Source organism: Sorex araneus, chromosome 11 (assembly GCF_027595985.1).
Source record: "Sorex araneus isolate mSorAra2 chromosome 11, mSorAra2.pri, whole genome shotgun sequence".
NCBI lineage: Eukaryota > Metazoa > Chordata > Mammalia > Eulipotyphla > Soricidae > Sorex > Sorex araneus.
In genome coordinates this window covers 4,571,449-4,594,199 of record NC_073312.1, presented here as the reverse complement: position 1 = coordinate 4,594,199, position 22,751 = coordinate 4,571,449, and the positions used below count along the sequence as shown (strand labels likewise).

Here is a 22,751-nt window from a genome sequence, read left to right as displayed (position 1 = left end):
AGATAGCACAGCGGGTAGGGCATTTGCCTTGCACGCGGCCGACCCGGGTTCAAATCCCAGCATCTCATATGGTTCCCTGAGCGCCGCCAGGAGTAATTCCTGAGTGCAGAGCCAGGAGTGACCCCTGTGCATCGCCGGGTGTGACCCAAAAAACAAACAAAAAAAAAATGTTATGAGTTCGAAGTTGATGTGGTGCCTTCAGTTATCTTGTGTAGGGCAGGCAGCAACCTCACGGCTGACTGACAGTGACGCAAGCTCACCCCGGAAAAGAAGACAATGTAACGCCAGACTTTATTACTAGCTGCGTGGGCTAACCAAAATGTTTGTTCTATTTTTAACCCAATAAGCACCCAAAAGTTGAAAATTGTCTCTTAAAAACAAACAAACAACTCATCCGGGGCTGGAGAGAGAGTACAGAGGCAGGGCGCTTGCCTTGCACGCTGCTGACCAGGGTTTGATTCCCACCTCCCGTATGGTCCCCTTGAGCACCGCGAGGAGCGATTCCTGAGTGCAGTGCCAGGAGTAATCCCTGAGCACTGCTGGAGGTGGCTCAAAACCCAAAATATACAAATCTTTCAAAAAACACTTACCTTTATGACTCCGTATTAAAATCTGAGCGCCAATACAGGTGTTATGAAAGGGAGTGTAAAGTGTCCGGGGGGGCTGGAGCGATAGCACAGCGGGTAGGGCGTTTGCCTTGCACTCGGCTGACCCGGGTTCGATTCCCAGCATCCCATATGGTCCCCTGAGCACCGCCAGGAGTAATTCCTGAGTGCAGAGCCAGGAGTAACCCCTGTGCATCTCTGGGTGTGATCCAAAAAGCAAAAAAAAAAAAAAAAAGTAAAGTGTCCTTAGCAGGAGGGAGAGAGTGGCCATACAGGAGACTCACAGGGCTGGAGCGACAGCACAGCGGGGAGGGCATTTGCCGTGCACACAGCTGACCTGGGTTCGATTCCCAGCCTCCCCATATGGTCCCCCGAGCACCACCAGGTGGAATTCCTGAGTGCAGAGCCGGGAGTAACCCCTGAGCGCTGCCGGGTGTGACTCAAAAAGCTTAAAAAAAAAAAAAATGAGGCTCACGTCCCAGCCCGAACACCCAGGCTCCCTGACAGTGCCCGAGCACCTGAGGGCCACTCCCTAGCCAGGGGGTCAGTTCCGGACCCCACAGCGCACGGCAGTGAGGGGAAGGCAGAGCTGCATTACCGGGGCCGCAGAGCAGGCCAGGGGGAGAGAAAGGGGGTCAGCGTGAGACCCAGGGAAGAATCTGGCTCCACCCTGTCCTCGCAGTCTGTCACAGAATCGGAATAAGTCACCAAACTTCCAGAACATTCCAGAGCACTCCTGACTAAGGCAGCACAAGCAGGCCCGGGGAAGGGCTCACGGGCTGGGGCCTACTTTGAGCAGAGGGAGGCAGAACCCCGGGGCCAGGAGCACGATGCCTGGCACCTGTTTATGCCAGAACCCCAGGAGGACCTAGGCTGGCGCACAGCACTGTCACCCCCCTCCCCCCCTCCCTGTTCCCCTCAGCACGCCAGCAGCAGCTGCAGGATAGAGACTCCGTGTTTCTGATGAACTGATGAATGCATCTGATTCAGCGCAAGAAGAGAAAGGAGTTCTCAGGTATAAAAACATTTTTAATTGTCACCATTCAACCGGAAACGATATTGTACGTTCCACAACTCATGAACTCTAACCCTTACTCGGCCCTGACGAGGTCGAGCTGAAGCTGCACCCACAGCCGCGCTCACCCCCGGAGGCGCAAGGACACGAGGTGTGGCTCGCCGGCCGCCCGTTCCCAGCCTTCCAAACGCTCAACAGTTACGAGACATTGTTTAAAAAAAGAAAATGAAAAATACACTTTAAATACAAAGGAAATGTAAATTATTACGGCTGACCTCTAAAGCCCACTCCGTCAGACGCCCGTTACTGCTGGGTCTGTGTTTTAACCCAAGCCCTCAGCCCTCGCCCGATGCGACAGGTGTCTCCTGGACTCACTAGGGCTTGGGGCACCTGGCCGTGCCACGCTGGCGCTCGGCCGTGGGCTCGTCACGTCTTCTGGAACACCAGGGCCGTAACGCTGCTCCCGCAGCCGCCTCCAAAACTGAACTTGGGCGTCGGCAGCTCTTCACAAAGCTCAAACCCTGCCAGACAAAACCAAGTTCTGTTATTAGGGACCGAATCCCGCGGGGAGAGCGTTTTGGGTTACCAACGTCCTTAGAACCCTGGGAACGGCGAGGAGAGGCCCAGGCCCGCCCAGGCTGAGGGCGTCTTGCCCGCGGCACACGGCCGGTCGCCTGCCACTGGGAGTGGCGACAGCAGGACACGAAATACAGAGTGGTGCAAGACTCTCATCTCGCGTTAGGACTCTTCGCTTCTGTCGTGTTTTCAGTGTGTGTGTAACTCCGTGAACTGAGCAAGAAACAGACCAGAGAGGAAGAAGCTGCAGCTGCCCCTCGTCCAGACGCCTCCCCGACACGCCTCTCCCGGCCTCTCTGCGCCCGCTCCGGAGCACGTGAGGGAAGCCCGTATTCATCCTTTCTTCCTCTCCTCTCCTCCCCTCCCCTCCCCTCCCCTCCTCTCCTCCCTCCCCTCCCCTCCCCTCCCCCCCCCCCCTCTCTCTCTCTCTCTCTCTCTCTCTCTCTCTCTCTCCTCTCCTCTCTCTCTCTCCCCTCTCTCCCTCTGTCTCTCTCTGTCTGTTTTTCTCCTGTGGGGGGTCCCACACCCGACGATGCTCAGCACCTACTCCTGGCTCTGCGCTCAGGGGGCCCTACAGGGTGCTGGGGTTTGAGCCTGGCATCTGCGAGCAATACAAATGCTGTCCCCGCTGGACCATCGACAAAGACCCCCAAGTCCTCTACTGAACTGGAACCTCTCTTTCTCTCCTCACACCGAAGAAATTTTCAATCAATAAAAACCATCTTGGGGCTGGAGTGATAGCACAGCAGGTAGGGCATTTGCTTTACAGAGCCATTGCTGGGTGTGACCCAAAATGCAAAAAGAGAAAAAGGAAGGAAGGAAGGAAGGAAGGAAGGAAGGAAGGAAGGAAGGAAGGAAGGAAGGAAGGAAGGAAGGAAGGAAGGAAGGAAGGAAGGAAGAAAATCTTGCTTTACTAAAAAAAAAAAAAACTGCCAAGAAGAGCTTTCCGTCCCTCCAGGCCTGCCCTCGCCAGCACGCACCCCTGCACAGGGCGGCAGCGCACACGTCAGCCCTGCCTGGTGCCCTACAGGGATCACCAGGCCACACACACACGGAGCCACTTACTTCTGACAGTTCAAGCGCGGGAGCGCAGGGCTGCGTCTGTGAGGGGCGGGAGGGGCAGGACCCGGGGAGGCACCTGCTCCGCACGGGCCCACAGGGTCGGCTCCCCAGGACCCTGACCCCTGAGTGAGTCCTGGGCACAGCCGGGTCTGGCCCCAAAAGGGCTGGGGGGGAGGGAGGGGCGGGGCAACAGTACAGGGGGAGGGTTGCATGCACCCACCCAGGGCTCTGCTCAGCGAAACAAAGTACCCAACATGTTTACACAAAAGAGGTGGCACTGTAGCACTGTCATCCCTTCTTTCAAGATGTGCTCGAGTGGGCACCAGTAATGTCTCCACTGTGAGACGTGTTGTTACTGTGTTTGGCATATCGAACACACCACGGGGAGCGTGCCAGGCTCTGCCGTGAGGGCGGGATACTCTCGGTAGCTTGCCGGGCTCTCCGAGAGGGGCGGAGGAATCGAACCCAGGTCGACCGCGTGCAAGGCCAACGCCCTCCCCGCTGTGCTATCGCTCCAGCCCACCCAAAAGAGGTTGCCAAGGAAGATGCGCGCAGCCCACTTCAGGTGTACGGACATCTGCAAGCAAGGAAAGGGGCTTCAGAGGTGTGGAGAGCAGGTGCGTTCCGCGCCAGCCCCCGCGGGGAGGGGAGCGCGTCCTCCACAGCTCACTCTGCCACGCGCGCTCGGCCACGGTCCTGGCCCCCAGGCCAAAGCACCTCCCAAAAGGTGCCCACCCCAGACAGCTCCCTCCAGGATTTCAGGTTGGAGCAGCTGAAACTCGGCCTTATGCTCTGAAAGTGAACTAATTGAGCAGCTCTCGGACCCGGACACAGTTTTCAGCTCAAGCACCCAGCTGAAGTCTGTCCTCATGAGCAGACAGACGGCTGTTCCTGCGGGCTCCCGGGGACAGGGAACGCCTGGCTCTGAAGGCCAGGAGAACTTCCCTCGGCATAACCGGCGTTTACTAGAGAGGAGCTCAGGAACGCGGCAGACGAAGGAGGAGACGATGGGCCACAGGGGCTCCTGCCAAACCACAGCGCACCCCTCGCTCTCCCCGCAGCCCCCCCGACCCGAGCTCCCGGACGGGCCCCTCCTCTCGGGCCAAACAGGGCCCCGCTGTCCGCGATGCTCCTCCGCGCAGCCCGGCTGGAGGCCGCCGGGGTGACAGGCTCAGCCGTGGACCCAGAGCCCTGCTCTCTCATCTCCCACCCTGCAGTCGACCCCCGTGTTCTGCACAACACAGCAAAACAATCAGATCTGAAAATGAGTCTGAGGGGGAAATAAAAACAGCAAAGAAAGAAAGTTTAGATTCTCGAGGTATTTTCCCCAAATGCCCGCATGAATCAGCAGGTTCCTGGCTGTGGCTGGAGAGACGGGGCAGGGGCAGGGCGGGACGGGGCGCTCTCCCTGCGTGCCCGCAGCCCCGGGGCTACCCCGGGCACCATACATGGTCGCCCGAGTCCTGCCAGGAGAGACCCCAAGCACAAAGGCAGGAGTCTGCCCTGAGCACCGCCTAGGGGGCCCAAAAACAGCAACAGAGAGGAAGTCCAAACAGCCAGACCACAAGACAGGTGATGTGTCCGGTTCTCTCAAAGGCAGATGACATCCTTATGCAAAAAATTAGAAGAATTTCACTTTTATTGGCTCATAAATACTGGCGAAAGTACTCTAAATATTATTAACAGAGGGGGCTGGAGTGATAGCACAGCAGGGAGGGCGTCTGCCTTGCTCTCGGCCAACCCGGGTTCGATTCCCAGCATCCCATATGGTCCCCGAGCACCGCCAGGAGTAATTCCTGAGTGCAGAGCCAGGAGTAACCCCTGAGCATCGCCGGGTGTGACCCAAAAAAGCAAAAAAAAAAAAAAAAAAAAAAAAAAGATTATTAACAGAAAGAAAAAAGGCAAATCCCGCAAGTTTTTTCTTTGCCCAAAAGAAAAAAAGAAGAAAAAGGAATACTCCAATGCCAAGCGGGGGAAAACGCTATTTATTTCCTTTCCCTGGGGGTTACGTGTCCATTTAAACACACGATTTACCTTCGCCGAATTCCTGCAGCAGCTCCTCCCGGGTCCAGTTGCAGGAGGTGATGAGGAAGTAGCCCCTCCCGGCCAGCGCCCGGGCCAGCGCCCTCACGTACTGCTGCCTCTTCGCCGCCGCATCGTCGGGGCTGAGGCTGATGGCGTCGAAAGTCCCTTTGTCGATACACACGTGGAATCCGGACAGGTGTGTGGGAAGATTCAGAAAGTCTTCCACCTATTTCAAAAACCAACGTCTGAGTGAGAACAAGCAATCTTCACGGGGCTGAGGGCACGGCCTTGAAACACCGTAAGTAACGGTCTCTTCACGCTCGTGGCGCTCAGGTCTTGAATAAAAGTATCTTCGCTTCGAAGCTGCCTTTCTCTCGGCGTCCCTCCAAGAGCGTGAAGGCTGGGACTAGTCGGAGGAGCGGATGGCACCTCCTGGGCCCCAAACCGCAACACCGCTGGAGACAAGCCAGAGCCGGGTCACTGCCAAATACCAACAGCGGGGCCTGGGTCCAGGTTAGAAACAGAGCACTGGGGGCCGATCCCCACCCCCCACACTGGGAGTGACTCCTGGGAGCAGTGGGGAGGGGCGCCGGGTGTGGCCCCCAAACAGAAACAAAACAACAACAAAGACCAGCCCAGCGCCCTTGCACGTGGGAGGCCCGGGAGTGCTCCCTGGGAGCACACACACACAATTAACAATAACACTGTTGACAAGAAGCCATGTTTGTCGAAATTCAAATGTTTAACATGTTCGGGGCCGGAGCGATAGCACAGCGGGGAGGGCGTTTGCCTTGCACCCGGCCAACCTGGGTTCAATCCCCGGCATCCCATATGGTTCCCCCAGCACTGCCAGGAGTAATTCCTGAGTGCAAAGCCAGGAGTAACCCCTGAGCATCGCTGGGTGTGACCTTAAAAAAAAAAGCAGGGGCTGGAGAGATAGCACAGCGGGTAGGGCGTTTGCCTTGCACGCGGCCGACCCGGGTTCAAATCCCAGCATCCCATATGGTCCCCTGAGCACCGCCAGGGGTAATTCCTGAGTGCAGAGCCAGGAGTAACCCCTGTGCATCGCCAGGTGTGACCCAAAAAGCAAAAAAGCAAAAAAAAAAAAAAAAAAAAAAAAGAGTTAACTTGCACTCAAATTAGTGAGAACAGTGAAGATGATCAGAGTTGACTTATTTGGGAAAGTTAAAATAATTGTGAAAAGCCCAACATCCTAAACACATTTAAAAAAAAAAAGCAAAAATAATAATAATAATAATAATATAATAATAAAATAAAATGTTTAACATGTTCTTGGAAGTGACCAAAAAGTTATCTGGATCTCGAACAGGTAAGAGGAAGTCAAATGACTTTAGCAGCGGAGAGGCCTGAAGGGCAGGTCCCGGCCCGTGGCAAGCGCCCAGTGGCTTGCCAGGCGAGCAGCGGGAGGGCAAACAGGCCCGAGAGTTAAACGGCCGTGCACACGAGAACGCTGTCCCTAGCAATATTACGCACTTGATGTTTGGAAAGTGATACGCCTGCATCGCATAACCCGGAGCGCCGCGAGCACCGGGAACAGGACCTACCTCTGTTTCCCAGAACAGCGACAAAGATCCGGGGCAGACACTGAGCTCTGCAGTGCGGTGCACTGGCTCGGGCCCCACGGAGAGAAAACAGGGAGAGAATGACACGCGTCTGAGGCGGGGCACGTGCGAGGGAGCTCATACGGGATCGAAAAACATACACACAGGACAGCAGCCGCGTGAGCGTAAGGCAACAATGCTGTGTTACTGTGAAAGCAGTTTTATGTCTTTATTCTTGGGGCCACGCCCCATAGTGCTCGGGGCTTAGGGGACCATAAGGGGTTCTGAGGATCGAACCCGGCTTTGTCTTGCACAAGGCAAGCGCCCTCCCTGCTGTCTCTGCAGGCCCTCAAAACGCTACTGAAGTCATCTGAAAATCAATCAAACTAGGGCAGGAGCGGTAGTCCACAGGCTGAGGCACTCGCCGGGCACGAGCTACTGCTACAAGCCTAGTTCGAATCCTAGGACTGCACCCGGCCCCCTGCACCAAGCCAGAAATCACCCCCGCCAATTAAAATTATTTGAAAAGATAAAAATAAAAACATGATTAATTTGCTAATGAGCTTAACTCTGAAAAGCGACCCTGAGGGTCCGGCACACAGCACATGTGTTAAGTTGCGTGCAGCTGATTCCAGTTTGATCCCCAAAACCACGTGGTCCCCAAGCACCAGTGATGCCCAAGTACAAACAGGTATGCCCAAACCAGCCCCCTCAAAAAAGCTCTCATCAGAATTAAGCGACTGGAGCTGGAGAGACGGGATAGCCGAGAAGGATCTGCCTTGGATTAGACCCCCGGCACCCCCCCACCCTCCAGGAGTGATCCTTGAACACGAGACAGGAATAACCCCAGAGCACCACCAGGTGTGGCCCCCAAACCAAAAGGAAAATAATAATGAAGCAATGAGCTCATCTTTATTCATACAGAACTACATATATGCATTTGGGGAGGTTTGTTTTGGGGTCACACCTGGCGATGCTCAGGGCCTGCACCCCCAAAGCACAAACTGGTCTATTTCCCTAGGCCACCCATACACCACAGTGTAGCCCCGAGACTTCCACTTCTTTATTTAAAATGTGGATTTTATGTTTACTTATATTTGAAGGGACTAGAGCGATAGCACAGTGGGTAGGGCCTTTGCCTTGCACACGGCCGACCCGGATTCAATTCCTCCATCCCTCTCAGAGAGCCCAGCAAGCTACTGAGAGTATCCTGCCCGAACAGCAGAGCCTGAAGCTCCCTGTGGCACATTCAATATGCCCAAAACAGTAACAACAAGTCTCACAATGGAGACGTTACTGGTGCCCACCTGAGCAAATCGATGAGCAACGGGAAGACAGTGCTACGGTGCTATATTTGAAGGTGTTTGTTCTTGAGTACTTGCCATGCATGTGTGAGGCCCTCAGTTCAGTCCCCGTTACCACACACACAGTGCACACTTATTCCACCAATATCTCATAGGTGCCTATTATACATGGCAATTTGTTGTTGTTGCTGTTTTTGGACCACAGTTGGCAATGCTCAGGGGTTATGCTGGCAGTGCTCAGGGGACCATCTGGGACGCCAGAGATCAAACCTGGGTCAGCCAAGTGCAAGGCAAGCGCCTACCTGCTGTACTGTCAGGTGCATCTATGTGCCAACTTACTTGACCAGGAAAATTAAGAAACAGAACAGAGGGAGTCACATGAGACTATAATCTTACATACTGTATGGGAAGACACAGGACTAAATATTTCAGCAAAACAGCTATAAGGAAAATACAAACAGGGGCTGGAGCAATAGCACAGCAGGTAGGGCATTTGCCTTGCACATAGCCCACCTGGGTTCAATTCCCAGCATCCCATATGGTCCCCTGGGCACCGCCAGGGTGATTCCTCAGTGCATGAGCCAGGAGTAACCCCTGGCTCATCTAAAAAGCAAAAAAGAAAAAAAAAAAGAAAAAAGAAAATACAAACAAAATAAAGCAGTGTGTGATTGGGAAAATTTTTTTTGCGAAAGTAGACAAGAAAGGCCTCTCTGAAAAGGTGGTATGTGAGTGAAGAGCTAATGGGAACACAGGGAACAAGCTGGAAGGGGCAACAACAGCCAGGCAGGACTGACGGACGGACGAACGGACAGACAGACAGACAGACAGCTGGCCACTTCTTGGGAGCAGGAAGCTAGTTCCGAGACGTCAGAGCAAGTTAATGCATTTTTAAAGTTTTTAAACTTCACGAGTCTTATTATAAATAAAAACAAGTTACAGTAGTAGTTACCTTCAATGTGATGTTCGCTAAACCTTCCTTCTCTATGACACGTCCCGAGAGCCGTATTGCAGACGGAGAGTAATCAATTCCAGTAATATTAGAGAAACCACATTTTGCCTAGAGACAAGAGAAATAATTTTATACTTTAACTTTAGAGTCTTTTAATATAATCTTCTGCATATGAAATAAGACTGGGATAATTTTATTTATTTTAATAGATCAGGTGACACATGCCATCCAATAATTTGCAATGCTTCAATTTTATTGTAGAGTCTAAGTAGAAATTTAAAGTTTAAATTTATATAATGTGACAATTCATTTGCTTTTATAGTATTTTATTTCTCCTTCAAAAAGCAACTGATTTTGGGGCTGGAGAGATAGCACAGCGGGTAGGGCGTTTGCCTTGCACGCGGCCGACCCGGGTTCGAATCCCAGCATCCCATATGGTCCCCCTGAGCACCGCCAGGGGTAATTCCTGAGTGCATGAGCCAGGAATGACCCCTGTGCATTGCCGGGTGTGACCCAAAAAGCAAAAAAAAAAAAAAAAAAGCAACTGATTTTCTCAAAGAAAATGAGAATATATGTACACTATTTCTGCCCTAAAGCAGAAAAAGTATCAACATTTGATATGCTCTAATTCACATACAACCTAATAAATTTTACTTAACATAATTAAGTTATATGAATAGATTAAGTCTATGTGTAGTAAGTTGAATTTTTTCACTTCATAATTTTTTTTCCTTCAGCGTAATTATAAATTACTCCAATCTCTCCCCACTGCACTGTTGTCCTGTTGCTCATCGATTTGCTCGAGCGGGCACCAGTAATGTTTCCATCATGAGACTTGTTATTGGTTTTGGCATATAGAATACGCCACGGGGAGCTTGCCAGGCTCTGCCGTGCGGGTGGGATGCTCTCGGTAACTTGCTGGGCTCTCTGAGAGGGATGGAAGAATCGAACCTGGGTCGGCCGTGTGCAAGGCAAACACCCTACCCGCTGTGCTATCGCTCCAGTCCCACTGATTATTAATCACCTGATTTTTGTTTCTGACACATTTCACACCTTCCAATGAATTTTTATTGAAAACGTGTGCAGCGGGGCCAGTGCAACAGTACAGGGGGGAGGGCATTTGCCTTGCAGGCAGCCAACCTGGGTTTGATCTCTGGCATGCCACAGGGTCTCCTGAGCACTGCCAGGAATGATTCCTGAGTCCAGAGCCAGGAGTAAGCCCTGAGCAGTGCTGGGTGTAGGCCCCTTCAAGAAATGTGTGCAGGAAGTGGGGAGTTAAACTACGCCCCCATCACCAAAGCTCGCTGACCACCAGGAATGGGCCTGAACCATGGAGGGGCGGAGCCTGGCCATCACTCCCACGCCCCCAACACCAGGGCCCGTGTCTTTTTTATGGCCACTCTCTCTCGTGCATGTGTGTGTTCAGACCATAAATCCTAGCCATAGGGCCTCTGTGTGTGTGTGTGGGAGGGTGTGTGTGTGGGTGTGTGTGTGTGTTCAGGTCATATGGTCGGTGCTCAGGGCTGATTCCTGGCTCAGTGCTCAGGGATCACTCCTGGTGGGGACTGGGGGACCATATAGGGTACTGGGGACTGAACCTGGGTCAGCGGCATGCAAAGCAAGCGCCCTACACGCCATACCATCACTACAGTTCCTCTAAGAAACATTTTTTAACCAATCAGGTCTAAGCAATTTCAGAGGAAAGAAGCGGCAAGTCGTATGCCCCTGAAATTCCTTGGGGTCTCCACTGCCCTTACCCGGTGCTTCCCTGCACGCCTCAGCCCACTCCCACACCACCCAGACCGCCAAGGGCCTCTTAACCCTAGATCCCAGGCTCACGCTGAGGGCAGGTAACACACAGTCACGGCGAGGCTTGCTCCCTTGCTGCTTCTCTCTCTGAATCTCGGTACCTTCCTTCTCCTCTGGCGGCCGTCTGACCTGTTCTCTTCCAGAGCAGACTTTTCTCCCAATGTTTTCTCAATTCCTTTCTCTATCAGGTCTAGATCCTAGGATGAATCTACTAGTTGCCTTTCACCAGCCCCTCTGACCAGAATATGTGTTTACTCTTCATGGGGAACTGTTGAAGAAATGTTTTGGATTTCAAGGACGATCTTCCGAAGTCCCAAACTATCTCTGACATTTTTCATGCTCAATGTCAGGCATGCATTGAAAAATAAGCAATCATTCATGGAAATAATAGACTGAAAGCCAAAGGAATTTCAGAAAACTAACAGTAGAAAACCTCCTGCAGAGAGCAGGCCGCTTGCCGTGCATGCAGCCAGCCGACCTGGGTTCCGTTTCCAGCCTCTGTTCAGTCCCCTCCGCCCCTCAAGGAGAGACCTCTGGGCGCAGAGTGAGGATAAAGCCCTAAGCACCCCCAGGTGTAGCCCCAAAACAGAAGAGTAAGAAACCCTCCTACTGGAAACCCAAATGAAACAACAGTCAGGGCTGGAGACAGAGGCCAGGGCAGGTGGTCTGAGTCCCAGCACCAGGAAAACAACTCAACCCAAACAGGAGCAGACACAACAGAAATGCTAAGGTCAATACATTAGCAAGTCAATAAAAACAACCAATCGATGGGAGGAAATCTAAAAAAAGACATGAACTCCCTAGAGAGAGAATCCAGAACCCGAGAAAAAGGAGAGCGGGGTGGGCGTGGTAAACCCAGACCGGATGGTGGGAAAGGAAACCCTCCTGGAACTGGGCTGTAGGTCCAACAAAGCAACCAAAATCTCAGAGTGCCTCTGGGGTGGGGACCCCACCCAGCCACACTTGGAAGTTACGGCTGGGGATGGGATCGTGGAGGAGCGGGACTGAGCCTGGCCCGCCGCTGTACGACTGCTCCAGCCCCAGCAGAATGTCTTGGTTTCTTTCCTGAAATGTTATAATTCTTACTATGTAACTCTGAGAATAACTCTTAAAAAAAAAAAAGCCACACAATTTGCCTGGACCTGGATAGAACCAGAGGCAGCGCGGGGAGAGGCCGGCCAGGAGGCACAGAGTGATGGCTCCGACGTGGGGTCACGCACGGCAGGGAGCAACAAGGGCCAAAGCAGCAGAGGGAGGAGGACCCACAGGGCTGGCTGGGGGGGAAGAGGGAGGAACAGGAGGGCCCCTGGGAGGCAGCTGTGCTCACTGCCACACCCACACCGCTTAGCCCGAGGGGGGCCCTTAGGGAGGGACAGGAGTACCCGGGTGACGGGCAGAGTGTTGAAATGAGGTGCCCGGAGACCATCGTTAATAGTCTAGTACATTACGGAATCCCAACCGGGCGGCAAGTGAAAGCTGTAATAATTCTAAGTAGTATTTTATCTGGAGCGATAGCACAGCGGGGAGGGCGTTTGCCTTGCATGCTGCCGACCTGGGTTCGATTCCCCCGCCCCTCTCAGAGAGCCTGCAAGCTACCGAGAGTATCCCGCCCGCACGGCAGAGCCTGGCAAGCTCCCCGTGGTGTATTCGATATGCCAAAAACAGTCACAACAAGTCACCATGGAGATGTTACTGGGGCCCACTCGAGCAAATCGATGAATAACAGGATGACAGTGCTACAGTATTTTATCAGCAAAAAATAAAATTCAGGGGGCCTGGAGAGAAACAAGGGGCTCTTGCCTTACAACATCGTACATTGGGTGAACCCCCAGACCCGGATCTGGAAGCCCCCCCAGGAGGGACCTCTGAGCACAGAGCCCGCAGTCGTCTCTGAGCAGCGCCCTGAGTGGCACAACACCCCCGGATAAACAGAACTCCAGGCGGGGAGACAGCTAAGGGGCTAGGGCCCAGGCTCAGCACGCGGGGTGCCGGGTGAGACCCGCACTGCGCAGGCCCCTTGCCCACGCTGTCCAGCGTTACACGCCCCTCTCCCCCAAGACCAGGGCTTCGAGGCCCTGGCACGGGAGGGGCAGACGGGAAGGACCAGAAGGGGGTTTCCAGCAGCGGACTCAGACTCATGCCGCGGAGCCCCACAGTGGCGCTTGGACAAGGCTGAGCGTCCCGTGAACGGTGGGCGGCAGCTGCGCTCAAACTCACATCACCTGCAACAGTTCAAGAGTGAAGTACGAGAGGAAATCAAACTCCCAGAGAACCTAACAGTCGGAGAAAAGTACCCCCGCAGACCCTGCAGGCAGACTTCCCCCTCCCAGCCTGTAAAGGTGCTTGCCTCGGGTGCGACCGACCCCAGGTCAATCTCTGACACCTCACGGGCGCCGGGGGCAGCCGGGAGCAGGCCTTGAGCAACACCGCCAGGGGTGAGTCTTGAGCACAGCCGGGGAGAGCCCAAAGGCAAACAAACAAAAGGATCAGCCAGAGAGCTAAAAACCCACAGGACAATGTGCCCAGCATCTCTGGTACCGGGAGTGAGGTAAACCACATCCTAACACTGCATTCCAGTGACATGGCTGGGACTCAAAAACTGATGGGGCAGGTGGCCAGGCGATAAGGCGGTGAAGCAACTGAAATTCTCAGACTGCCAATACAAGTACCAACTAGCAGAGCCAGTGTGCGGAACAGCTGGGCACGACTCACAATACCGGAAACAGCCCAAGGACTCTCTCCAAGCAGCAGGAATCAATTAACTGAAGTACTTTCAAACAGTAAACAAAACGAAACACCTATTCATACAACAGAAAGAAGCTAACAGCACTCGACATACCCAAAAATCCATGTTCAACAGATACATCTGATCCAAAATACAAATAAAAATTAAGTGCATAGGCAATAATACCGTACCATTGTAAATCAAATCAAAACAGGCAAAACTCAATGTAATGGAGAAAGTATTATCTTTTCAAAAAAGGACCAACTCAACAACTCGATATTCATGTGCAAAACTAAAGAAGCTTAACCAGTACCTCAAATCGTATACAAAAATTATCCCAAAATGAATTCTAAAAATATAAAACCTCTAGGGCTAGAGAGAGAACAGCGGGGGAGGCGCTTGCCCTACCGGGCCTGACCCGAGATCCTCTCTGACATCCCATGGGGTCCCCCGATCCCCCAGGGGTGATCCCCAGTGCAGAGCCAGGAGGAAGTTCTGAGCACAGCAGGTGTGACCTGAAACAAACAATAAACATATAAACCTTGAGAAGAAAGCAATGCGAGAAACAGCCCTTCATGGCTCGAGGGCCGGGGCCGGGGCCAAACGGGCGCTGCTCAGGCTCTCGGCCCTGCACTCAGGGTCAGTCCCCGAGGGGCTCAAGGGACCAGATGTGGTGTCCAGGGGTCAAGGGGGGCCAAGCTCGGGCAAGGCAAGTGCCGTAAGCCGTATACCACCTCTCCAGCTCCATCCGGGGGATTGTTAAATAGGACAACAAGAGCAAAATCCCTCTCAGGAAAACACGCATATTGCACAGGTAAGAATTCTGCTCCACAAATAAATCTCGGCAGAGATCAACAAGCTGCAGAGATGTTTCCAGACCCCATGCCAGGCCGAATCTCATATTCGGGGCACCTCAGAGGGGGGCGGGTGAGTCCCCCACCCGCCCTAACAGAGCCCAACAGGTAGGCAACCGCCATCGTGCTCACGCCTGATCTACACCGGCTTGGACAAGCCTCATGCATGAGTGAATCCTCTGCAAACTTGGCCATGCAGGTTTTGTGACCGAAATCTCAGAGTCGGGTGGGCAACCTCCCCGCATCTCCCTGTTCTTCCGGGAGCCTGGGGGTCTCACACCCACCAACTGCCCTTGGTGCCGTGTAAGCTCATTAACAGTCATGATCCAGAGACTCACAAATAAATCTAAGAGAGTAACAGATGGCACTGATGCCTCCTGAGCCCCAAGTCACCACCCAGTTAGAAATGTAACTCGAGGGGCTGGAGCGATAGCACAGCGGGGAGGGCATTTGCCTTGCACGCAGCCGACCCGGGTTCGATTCCCAGCATCCCATATGGTCCCCTGAGCACCACCAGGGATAATTCCTGAGTGCAGAGCCAGGAGTAACCCCTGTGCATCGCCGGGTGTGACCCAAAAAGCAAAAAAAAAAAAAAAAAAGAAAGAAAGAAATGTAACTCCCACTGTATCACCTTACTTAGAATTTTAGAATTCTTGGAGCACTCACGGCCACTGACACCCCAGGAATAGCACACACTGGGTAGGGTGGAAGGCTGAAGGCAACCAGTCGCAATTAAAAAAGGTATCAGCACACAGGCTCACTTCACACACTTTCTTCTAAGGAAACCTTTTTTGATCATTTTTAGAGAACTATTCATAACCAAATAAATTATTTAGGGCCTGCTATTGGGACAGGTTTGGGTGCTGGTTGGGAAAATTCAAAAGCGTGGTGGTGGGATTGGTGCTGAAATATTGAACGTAAAAAATTATTGTGAACCTTATAAAAATTAAATTAAAAAAAAAAAAGAATTTCTGCTCTGGGACTGCCAGGAGTGATCCCCGAGCACAGAGCCATGAGTAAGCCTGGTTGTACCACTCATTGGTTGTGGCTCCAAAACTAAAATAAATTAAATTGAAAATAAATTTGAAAAAGGAGTAGCATACCTTATGTGGCTCAAAAACTAAAAATAGTGGTAATGCTTGCCTTGCACACAGCCAACCCAAATTTGATTCCCAGCATCCCAGAGGATCCCTCTAGCCCCACCAGGAGCGGTTCCTAAGCACAGTGTCAGGAGTAAGCCCTGAGCACCACTGGATGTGACCCCAAAACAAAAGCAGAAGTCACAATAGGGACAGCTGTTCAGTCTCCCGCCCTTTCACCCCCCACGCAGCGCTCAGAAAGGGGGGTAGGGTGGGGTGAGTTCGGGGGAGGCCGCAATACTCAGCCGCAGGGGTGTTCCCGTGTAAAGGCTGGAGGCTGCGGAGCCGTTCAGGCCTCAGGACACCTATTTAGAAGCAAATCACTGAGAGGACAACAGGGGCCTTTACTGTGGGACCTGCGGTGCTTTGCTCCTTGCTCAGACGGGGAGTCACACGAAAGCGTGTATCCTGTAAAAGCTGTACAGCGAAGTCCCGCTTGGTTTTCTACAAACGCGTTATGCTTCACATGAGAAAAATAAATAAATAAAAGAGCTTAAGTGAATCCTTAGCTAGGTGAGTTCACGAATTCTACCTTAAGGGGAAACATCGCCTACACCGGCCATGCCTGGTTCTGTGCTCAGGGGACCAGACGCGGTGCCGGGGACTGAGCCCGGGCCGGCCACAGCCAGGCACACACCTTGCTCCCTTACTGACCCCCTGGCCTCTCCCCTGCGTGACATTCCGCTGGAGGTTCCGTCAAGAGCGGAGGCAAGGCTCGGGGGCTAGGGGAGATGGGAAGGAGTGAATAAAATGCCATCATTCGCTGTGTGTAACTACACATGGAAAAAAGCTAGAAGAACTAAGTTACCCTAGTCGTTTCGGATGAGCATCTTCCCCAGGTAAACTCCGAAACGCAGCAAGCTGCTGCAGGAGAGCAGATGAGCTGGCACAGCCGAGCAGAAGACCCCAACGCAGCAGTGAGGACGGGGGCAGCCACGACCCTGCTGCTTGCTTGGGGGCCATCCCGGGCAGTGCTCAGGGGTCACCCTCAACAAGTCCTGGGGTGGAACCTCGCCCTCCACACGCCCCACGCCCTGGTCTCTCCCCGCACACACTCGTGAAACGCCGCGTTTAGACATGAGCAAGAACAGACACTGAAGGTTCCACAGAGAGACTCAGGAAAGAGCAAATCTGCCATGACGTGAAAACTCCCTGGACTCGTGGTCAGCGCCATGCAGCAATTGTCAGGCCTGTTCGGGAGGACCCGTGGGCGTTTCTAGACTGAGGGGCTCGATCTGCTGATGGGGGTGTCTCATGAGCCTGTCCACTTGGTGGTAACTCACCGAGCCATAGCCCGGGTGCTCTAATGTAAGCGTGCTATACTTCTGCGCTTCAGAAAAGTTTGCTGCAAACTCTTCTGTTTTAAACGTGGTTTGGGGGGGCTGGAGCGATAGCACAGCAGGGAGGGCGTTTGCCTTGCATATGGCCGACCCTGGTTCAATTCCCAGCATCCCATAGGGTCCTCTGAGCACCGCCCAGGAGTAATTCCCGAGTGCAAAACCAGGAGGAAAGGAGGAATCCCTGAGTATTGGCGGGTGTGACCCAAAAAGCCAAACTAATAACAATAATAATAATAATAATAATAATAATAATAATAATAATAATAATAATAAACATGGTTTGGTAAATTTGGAGCCCCATATGCTGTGTGCAGGGGACCGTACAGTGCTGGGGGCCGAGACAGGCCTCTTGATGCATCGCAGCAAGCGACCTCTGCAGGAGGCCCACGGACCCCTCAGTGCAGCTCAGCCAAGCAAGCCTCAGGCCAGGGCCAGGGCCCACGTCCTGTCAGGCCCCATGTGGCCAAAGACTACCCAAGCCACCCTGGGGTGATGGGACCCGCCCGGCTGCACCCAGCAGAGCCCGGGGTCTCCAGGGCTGCTCCCAGCAGAGCCCGGGGTCTCCAGGGCTGCTCCCAGCAGAGCCCGGGGTCTCCAGGCTTCTCTCAGCAGTGCTTGGGGGTCTCTGGGCTGCTCCCAGGGACACTTGGGGACGACACGGAGCTGGGGAGCCTAGTGGTCTGGCCACATGCACCCTGAACCCCCGTGCCATGTCTGCAGCCCCTCCTCAGACATTTTAATGGCTCCCACAACCTGCAAGTCAGGTCTGGAGCGTGAGGTGACCCCTACCCTAACGTGACCTGCCCTCTGGTCGTCCCCTACGTGCACTTTACACACTCACTTAGTGAAACGCTTCCAGGCCGCTGCCGGCCACACTGCTCCAGCCTTCCGCCTCCACACGCATCTCCCCTTCCTGAAACTCACAGCCCCTCACCACACCTGCCCCTCAGTCTACCCCTGACGCAGCTGCGGACTCCTCAGAACCCCTCCTGGGTCAAAGTTCACCACGGTCAGTATTTCTGGGACCACGCATCAGCTCCGCATGCAATCCAGGTGCCCCATGGTGCTGGGGATCAAAGCCAGTTAAAAACACCAGGCAAGGGGGCTGGAGTGATAGCACAGCGGGTAGGGCGTTTGCCTTGCACACGGCCGATCCAGGTTCGATTCCCAGCATCCCATATGGTCCCCTGAGCACCGCCAGGGGTGATTCCTTAGTGCATGAGCCAGGAGTGAGCCCTGTGCATCACCAGGTGTGACCCAAAAAGAAAAAAAAAAAAAAAAAAACAAATTGGGGAGGGTGGGAGGGATGCTGGGTTTACTGGTGGTGGAGAATGGGCACTGGTGAAGGGATGGGTCCCCGAACTTTGTATGAGGGAAGCATAAGTACAAAAGTGTATAAATCTGTAACTGTACCCTCAGGGTGATTCACTAATTAAAAATAAATAAATTTAAAAAAAAAAAAGAGAGTGAATAGGCAAGCTACAGACTAGGGAAAATACTAACACAGTATATACCTGATAAGTAGGTATCTGAAAAAGAACTGGTAAAAAGAAAAAAAAAAACAAAACACCAGGCAAGCCCCTTAGCGCTACGCTATCTCCTGGGCGCTGTCTGCCCAGCTACGGCAGGCTGTTCTCGACAACACCACAAACAACTCAAATACAAGTTCTAAATTTTTGTGTTGCCAGAGCCTAGCATGAAGCTTGGCACAGGGAGGCAGTTAGATTTTTTTAAATTCTATGTTCGCGGGCTGGAAAGACAGTACAGTGAGGAGAGTGCCTGCTCTGTAAGCAACTACCCAGGGTTTGATCGCTGGCCCCCCTGAGCACAGAGCCGGGAGTCAGCCCAGAGCAGTCAGGCGTTGCCCCCAAAAAACAAAATTTAAAAATATACACTTGCTAAGTGTATAATCTATATCCTACTGGAAGTACAAAAAAATCATTGTCATAAAGCTGTTTTGAGTGCTGAACTAGAAATGAATAGTACAGGAAGAGATAGAGAAGAGAAAGAGAGAGAGAGAGAAAGAGAGAGATCATCTCATCAAAACCTTTAAGAACTGGGCTAAAGCGATAGTACAGTGGGTAGGGCATTGCCCTTGCATGCAGCTGACCCAAGTTCAATCCCCGGCATCCCATAGGGTCCCCCAAGCACCACCAGGAGTAATTCCTGAGTGCAGAGCAAGGAGTATCCCCTGAGCATCACTGGATGTGACCCAAGAAGAAAAAAAAAACTTTTAAGAACTAAAGCCAGGAAATGAGCAGCTTACTCACTGTGAAAGCTATTCCTCAGAGTCAACTATGCCTCAGACCCCCCGACTTCTATCTGGTTGTTTCCCACAGTCCCTGAAGCCTCCCCTTAGCACCTGTGACTTCCCAAAGTGCTATGGTTACTTAGATATTTCTTTTCTGATTTTTAGACCCAGATAGACTGTGCAAGGCAAACATCTGGCCCCCTGTACATACTATCTCTCCAGCCCCCAATTACTTGAATATTCTAGACCTGCCACTTAGTATTCTCAGTGGCAAGATTTTTTAAAAATTTCACTTTGCAATTACTTTGTATCACTAGAATATTAAAAGTACCAACAAGTTCCACCAGGAAAACACCGTTTCCAGTTCCAATATCAAGCACTGCAGCGTCCAGCGGAATCTTGGCTTTCTGCATCCACCTTATTAGTCGATGCATACTCTCTTCTCCAAACCTATTAGAGAGAAATCAGTTAAGCAAATAACAAAGAAGTTACAGAGCAAAAGTACAACCATATGCCATACAAAAACCATAGTTTTTCCAGAGTCCAAATTATCATTCTTAAAACTATAAAATAATATTGGGGGGGCCGGAGCGATAGCACAGCGGGTAGGCCGTTTGCCTTGCACGTGGCCGACCCGGGTTCGATCCCCGGCATCCCATATGGTCCCCCAAGCACCGCCAGGAGTAATTCCTGAGTGCAAAGCCAGGAGTAACCCCTGAGCATCTCTGGGTGTGACCCAAAAAGCAAAAAATAAATAAATAAATAAATAAAATAATATTGGGGGGAGCTGAAAAAATAGTAGAGAGGGGAGGGCACTTGCTTTTCCAACCCAGGTTTAATCCCCGGCATCCGATATGGTTCCCTAAGTCCCACCAGAAGTAATTCCTAAGTGCAAAGCCAGGAGTAACCCTTGAATATCCTGGATGTGAACCAAAAACAAATGAACAAAAAGAAATAATACGTAGGGGCCCGAGCGATAGTACAGCGGATAGAACCAGTGGAGAAGGCCTTGCGTCCGAGCACCCCATGTGGTCACCCTAGCAGGGCCAGGAGTGATCCCTGAGTGCAGAGTCGGGAGTAAACTTTGGGTGTAGCCTCCCTCCAAAAAAATGAATTTAAAAAAATAAAAGAGGGGCTGGAGCGATAGCACAGCGGGTAGGGCGTTTGCCTTGCACGCAGCTGATCCGAGTTCGAATCCCAGCATCCCATTTGGTCCCCTGAGCACCGCCAGGGGTAATTCCTGAGTGTAGAGCCAGGAGTAACCCCTGTGCATCGCCAGGTGTGACCCAAAAAGCAAAAAAATAAAAAATAAAAATAAAAGATCCAGGACTGAAGCAACAGCACAGTGGCCACGGCGCTTGCCTTGCACACAGCTGACCCAGGTCACATCACTGGCATCCCATCCAGTCCCCTGAGCTCCGCCAGGAGTGATTCCTGAGTGCAAAACCAGGCGTAAGCGCTGAGCATCACCAGTGTGGCCTAAACACCCAAAAAACAAAAAGAAAAAAAAGAAAGACACATGTGTGCTTCTGGTTTGTGATTGCGCTTTTTTTGTCTAACTCACCAGATTTCTCCACAGTCTCCATACTCTTGGAAGGTCTCTAGTTCTCGCTCATACACAGAATCCCAGCTAGGTAAGGAGCCAAAGGCAAAGCACGATTCCGGGATTAGACACAGGAGCAATTACACGTGACATTTCTAACATATTACAGTGATGTTCATGAAAGACGTTTAAAACGTGCTTGTCAGCCTGAGCTATAGTACAGCAGCTACTGTACTTGTCTCACACGTGGGATGCTGGTCCCATCCCCAGCATCCCATAGGGCCCCCAGAGCCTGCCAGGAGGGATACCTGAGTCCCAGGCACAGCCAGGAGTGGCCCAAAACCAAAATAATTTAAAATAATAATAATAAAAACCTTTAAAAATACGAGTCTTGAGGGCTGGAGCGATAGCACAGCGGGTAGGATGTTTGCCTTGCATGCAGCCGACCTGGGTTCGATTCCCAGCATCCCATATGGTCCCCCGAGCACCGCCGGGATAATTCCTTTGTGCAGAGCCAGGAGTAACCCCTGTGCATCACCGGGTGTGACCCAAAAAAGAAAAAAAAATTAAATTAAATCAATAAAAATACGAGTTTTGGGCCAGAGCGATAGTACAGCGGGTAGTCCATTTGCCTTGCACGAAGCTACCCGGGTTCGATTCCCAGCATCCCATATGGTCCCCCGAGCACCGCCAGGAGTAATTCCTGAGCTCAGAGCCAGGAGTATCCCCTGTGCACCGCCGGGTGTGACCCAAAAAGCGAAAAAAAAAAAAAAAAACCTTTAAAAATACGAGTCTTCTATTAAGTGCCCCGGGCTCCGCCGCATTCTGGCTCCGGGAATACAGAACTACACGCGGGGCCGAGTTCCCGGGGAAGCGCGCGGCGGGGCTGTGGGCGCGGGGACGGGCCTCGGGGCTCCGGCGGGCCCGCCGCACCGGCCCGGTTCGGCCCAGCAGGCGCGGACCCCTGCCCGCTGCAGGGTGCGCCGCCCCGATTTACCCCTCTCGCCGCCTGCCCCTCTCCCGCCCCCGCCCCCCGGGACCCCACCGCCCACCCACCCCCGACCCCGCGGGCACCCCCGGGCGGGCCCCGCACCCCGCCAGCCGGGGCACGCGCCTCCCCCGCCAACCCCGGGCCGCACTCACTGCTCTCGGGTCCCCAGCGCCGACGGGGCAAAGCCGTCCCCGCCAGGACTGCCGTCCCGGGAGCGCGCCGCGACCCCCGAGCCCCGGCCGCCGCCGCCCCCTCCCGCGCTCATGCCGCCCCGCGCCCGCACGGCCCGACCCCGCCATAGAGGCGCGGCAGGGCAGAGCGGATGCGCGGCGGGCGCCGCTAGGCCGCGGGAGGCCGCCTCTCGACTGCTCTCAGCCCCGCCGGCGGCCACCCTCCCCGCCTCTCTCCTCCACTGCCCCGACCCCTGCGGCCCGCGGTCCTGGGCTATCGCCACTCCATTCGGGACGCCTTGTCGGGGGCCGTTCCTGGCATGGCCTTTCGGGAAAAGGCTGGCGGGGGGAGGCCACGCTGAGTCCTTGCAGCGGACGCCTCCCTGCCCAGACTCCCAGACCGGCCGGTCCTGGCCGAGGGGAGCGGAGAGTGGACAGCCAGCCGCAGGAGTTGGCGTCCGTATGTGACGGCTGGGACGCTGCCTTAAAAACCCCTGGATGGGGGCTGGAGTGATAGCACAGCGGGTAGGGCGTTTGCCTTGCATGCAGCTGACCCCCGACCCGGGTTTAAATCCCAGCATCCCATATGGTCCCCTGAGCACGGCCAGGGGTGATTCCTGAGTGCATGAGCCAGGAGTGACCCTGTGCATTGCTGGGTGTGACCCAAAAAGAAAAAAAAAAAAAGTAAAAACCCTTGATGGGGACAGAGCTATAGAGCAGCCGGTAGGGCACTTGCCTTGACCATGCCGGACCCGGGTTCAAACCACGCTCCCTACTGGGTCCCCTGAGCCCTGCTAGGAGTGGTCCCTAAACGCAAAGCCAGGAGGAAGC

General features: G+C 53.3%; 1 protein-coding gene across 2 annotated transcripts; it reads right to left on the bottom strand.

The window, feature by feature from the left end:
* Positions 1 to 1,621: 1,621 nt before the first annotated feature.
* On the bottom strand, positions 1,622 to 22,067 carry EEF1AKMT2 (EEF1A lysine methyltransferase 2). Of its 2 annotated transcripts, XM_055119535.1 has the most exons (6): positions 21,903 to 22,059; positions 20,781 to 20,846; positions 19,552 to 19,666; positions 9,099 to 9,206; positions 5,293 to 5,509; positions 1,622 to 2,141 (listed from the first exon to the last, which is right to left on the bottom strand). In XM_055119535.1, exons 1-6 carry the CDS (start codon positions 22,013 to 22,015, stop codon positions 2,047 to 2,049), a joined length of 714 nt encoding a protein of 237 aa, XP_054975510.1. In that variant the 5' UTR covers positions 22,016 to 22,059; the 3' UTR covers positions 1,622 to 2,046. The 2 variants fall into 2 exon arrangements, with proteins under 2 accessions (XP_054975510.1, XP_054975511.1); XM_055119536.1 differs by lacking the exons at positions 1,622 to 2,141; positions 5,293 to 5,509 and adding an exon at positions 5,516 to 5,786 and having other exon boundaries at positions 21,903 to 22,067.
* Positions 22,068 to 22,751: the final 684 nt, after the last annotated feature.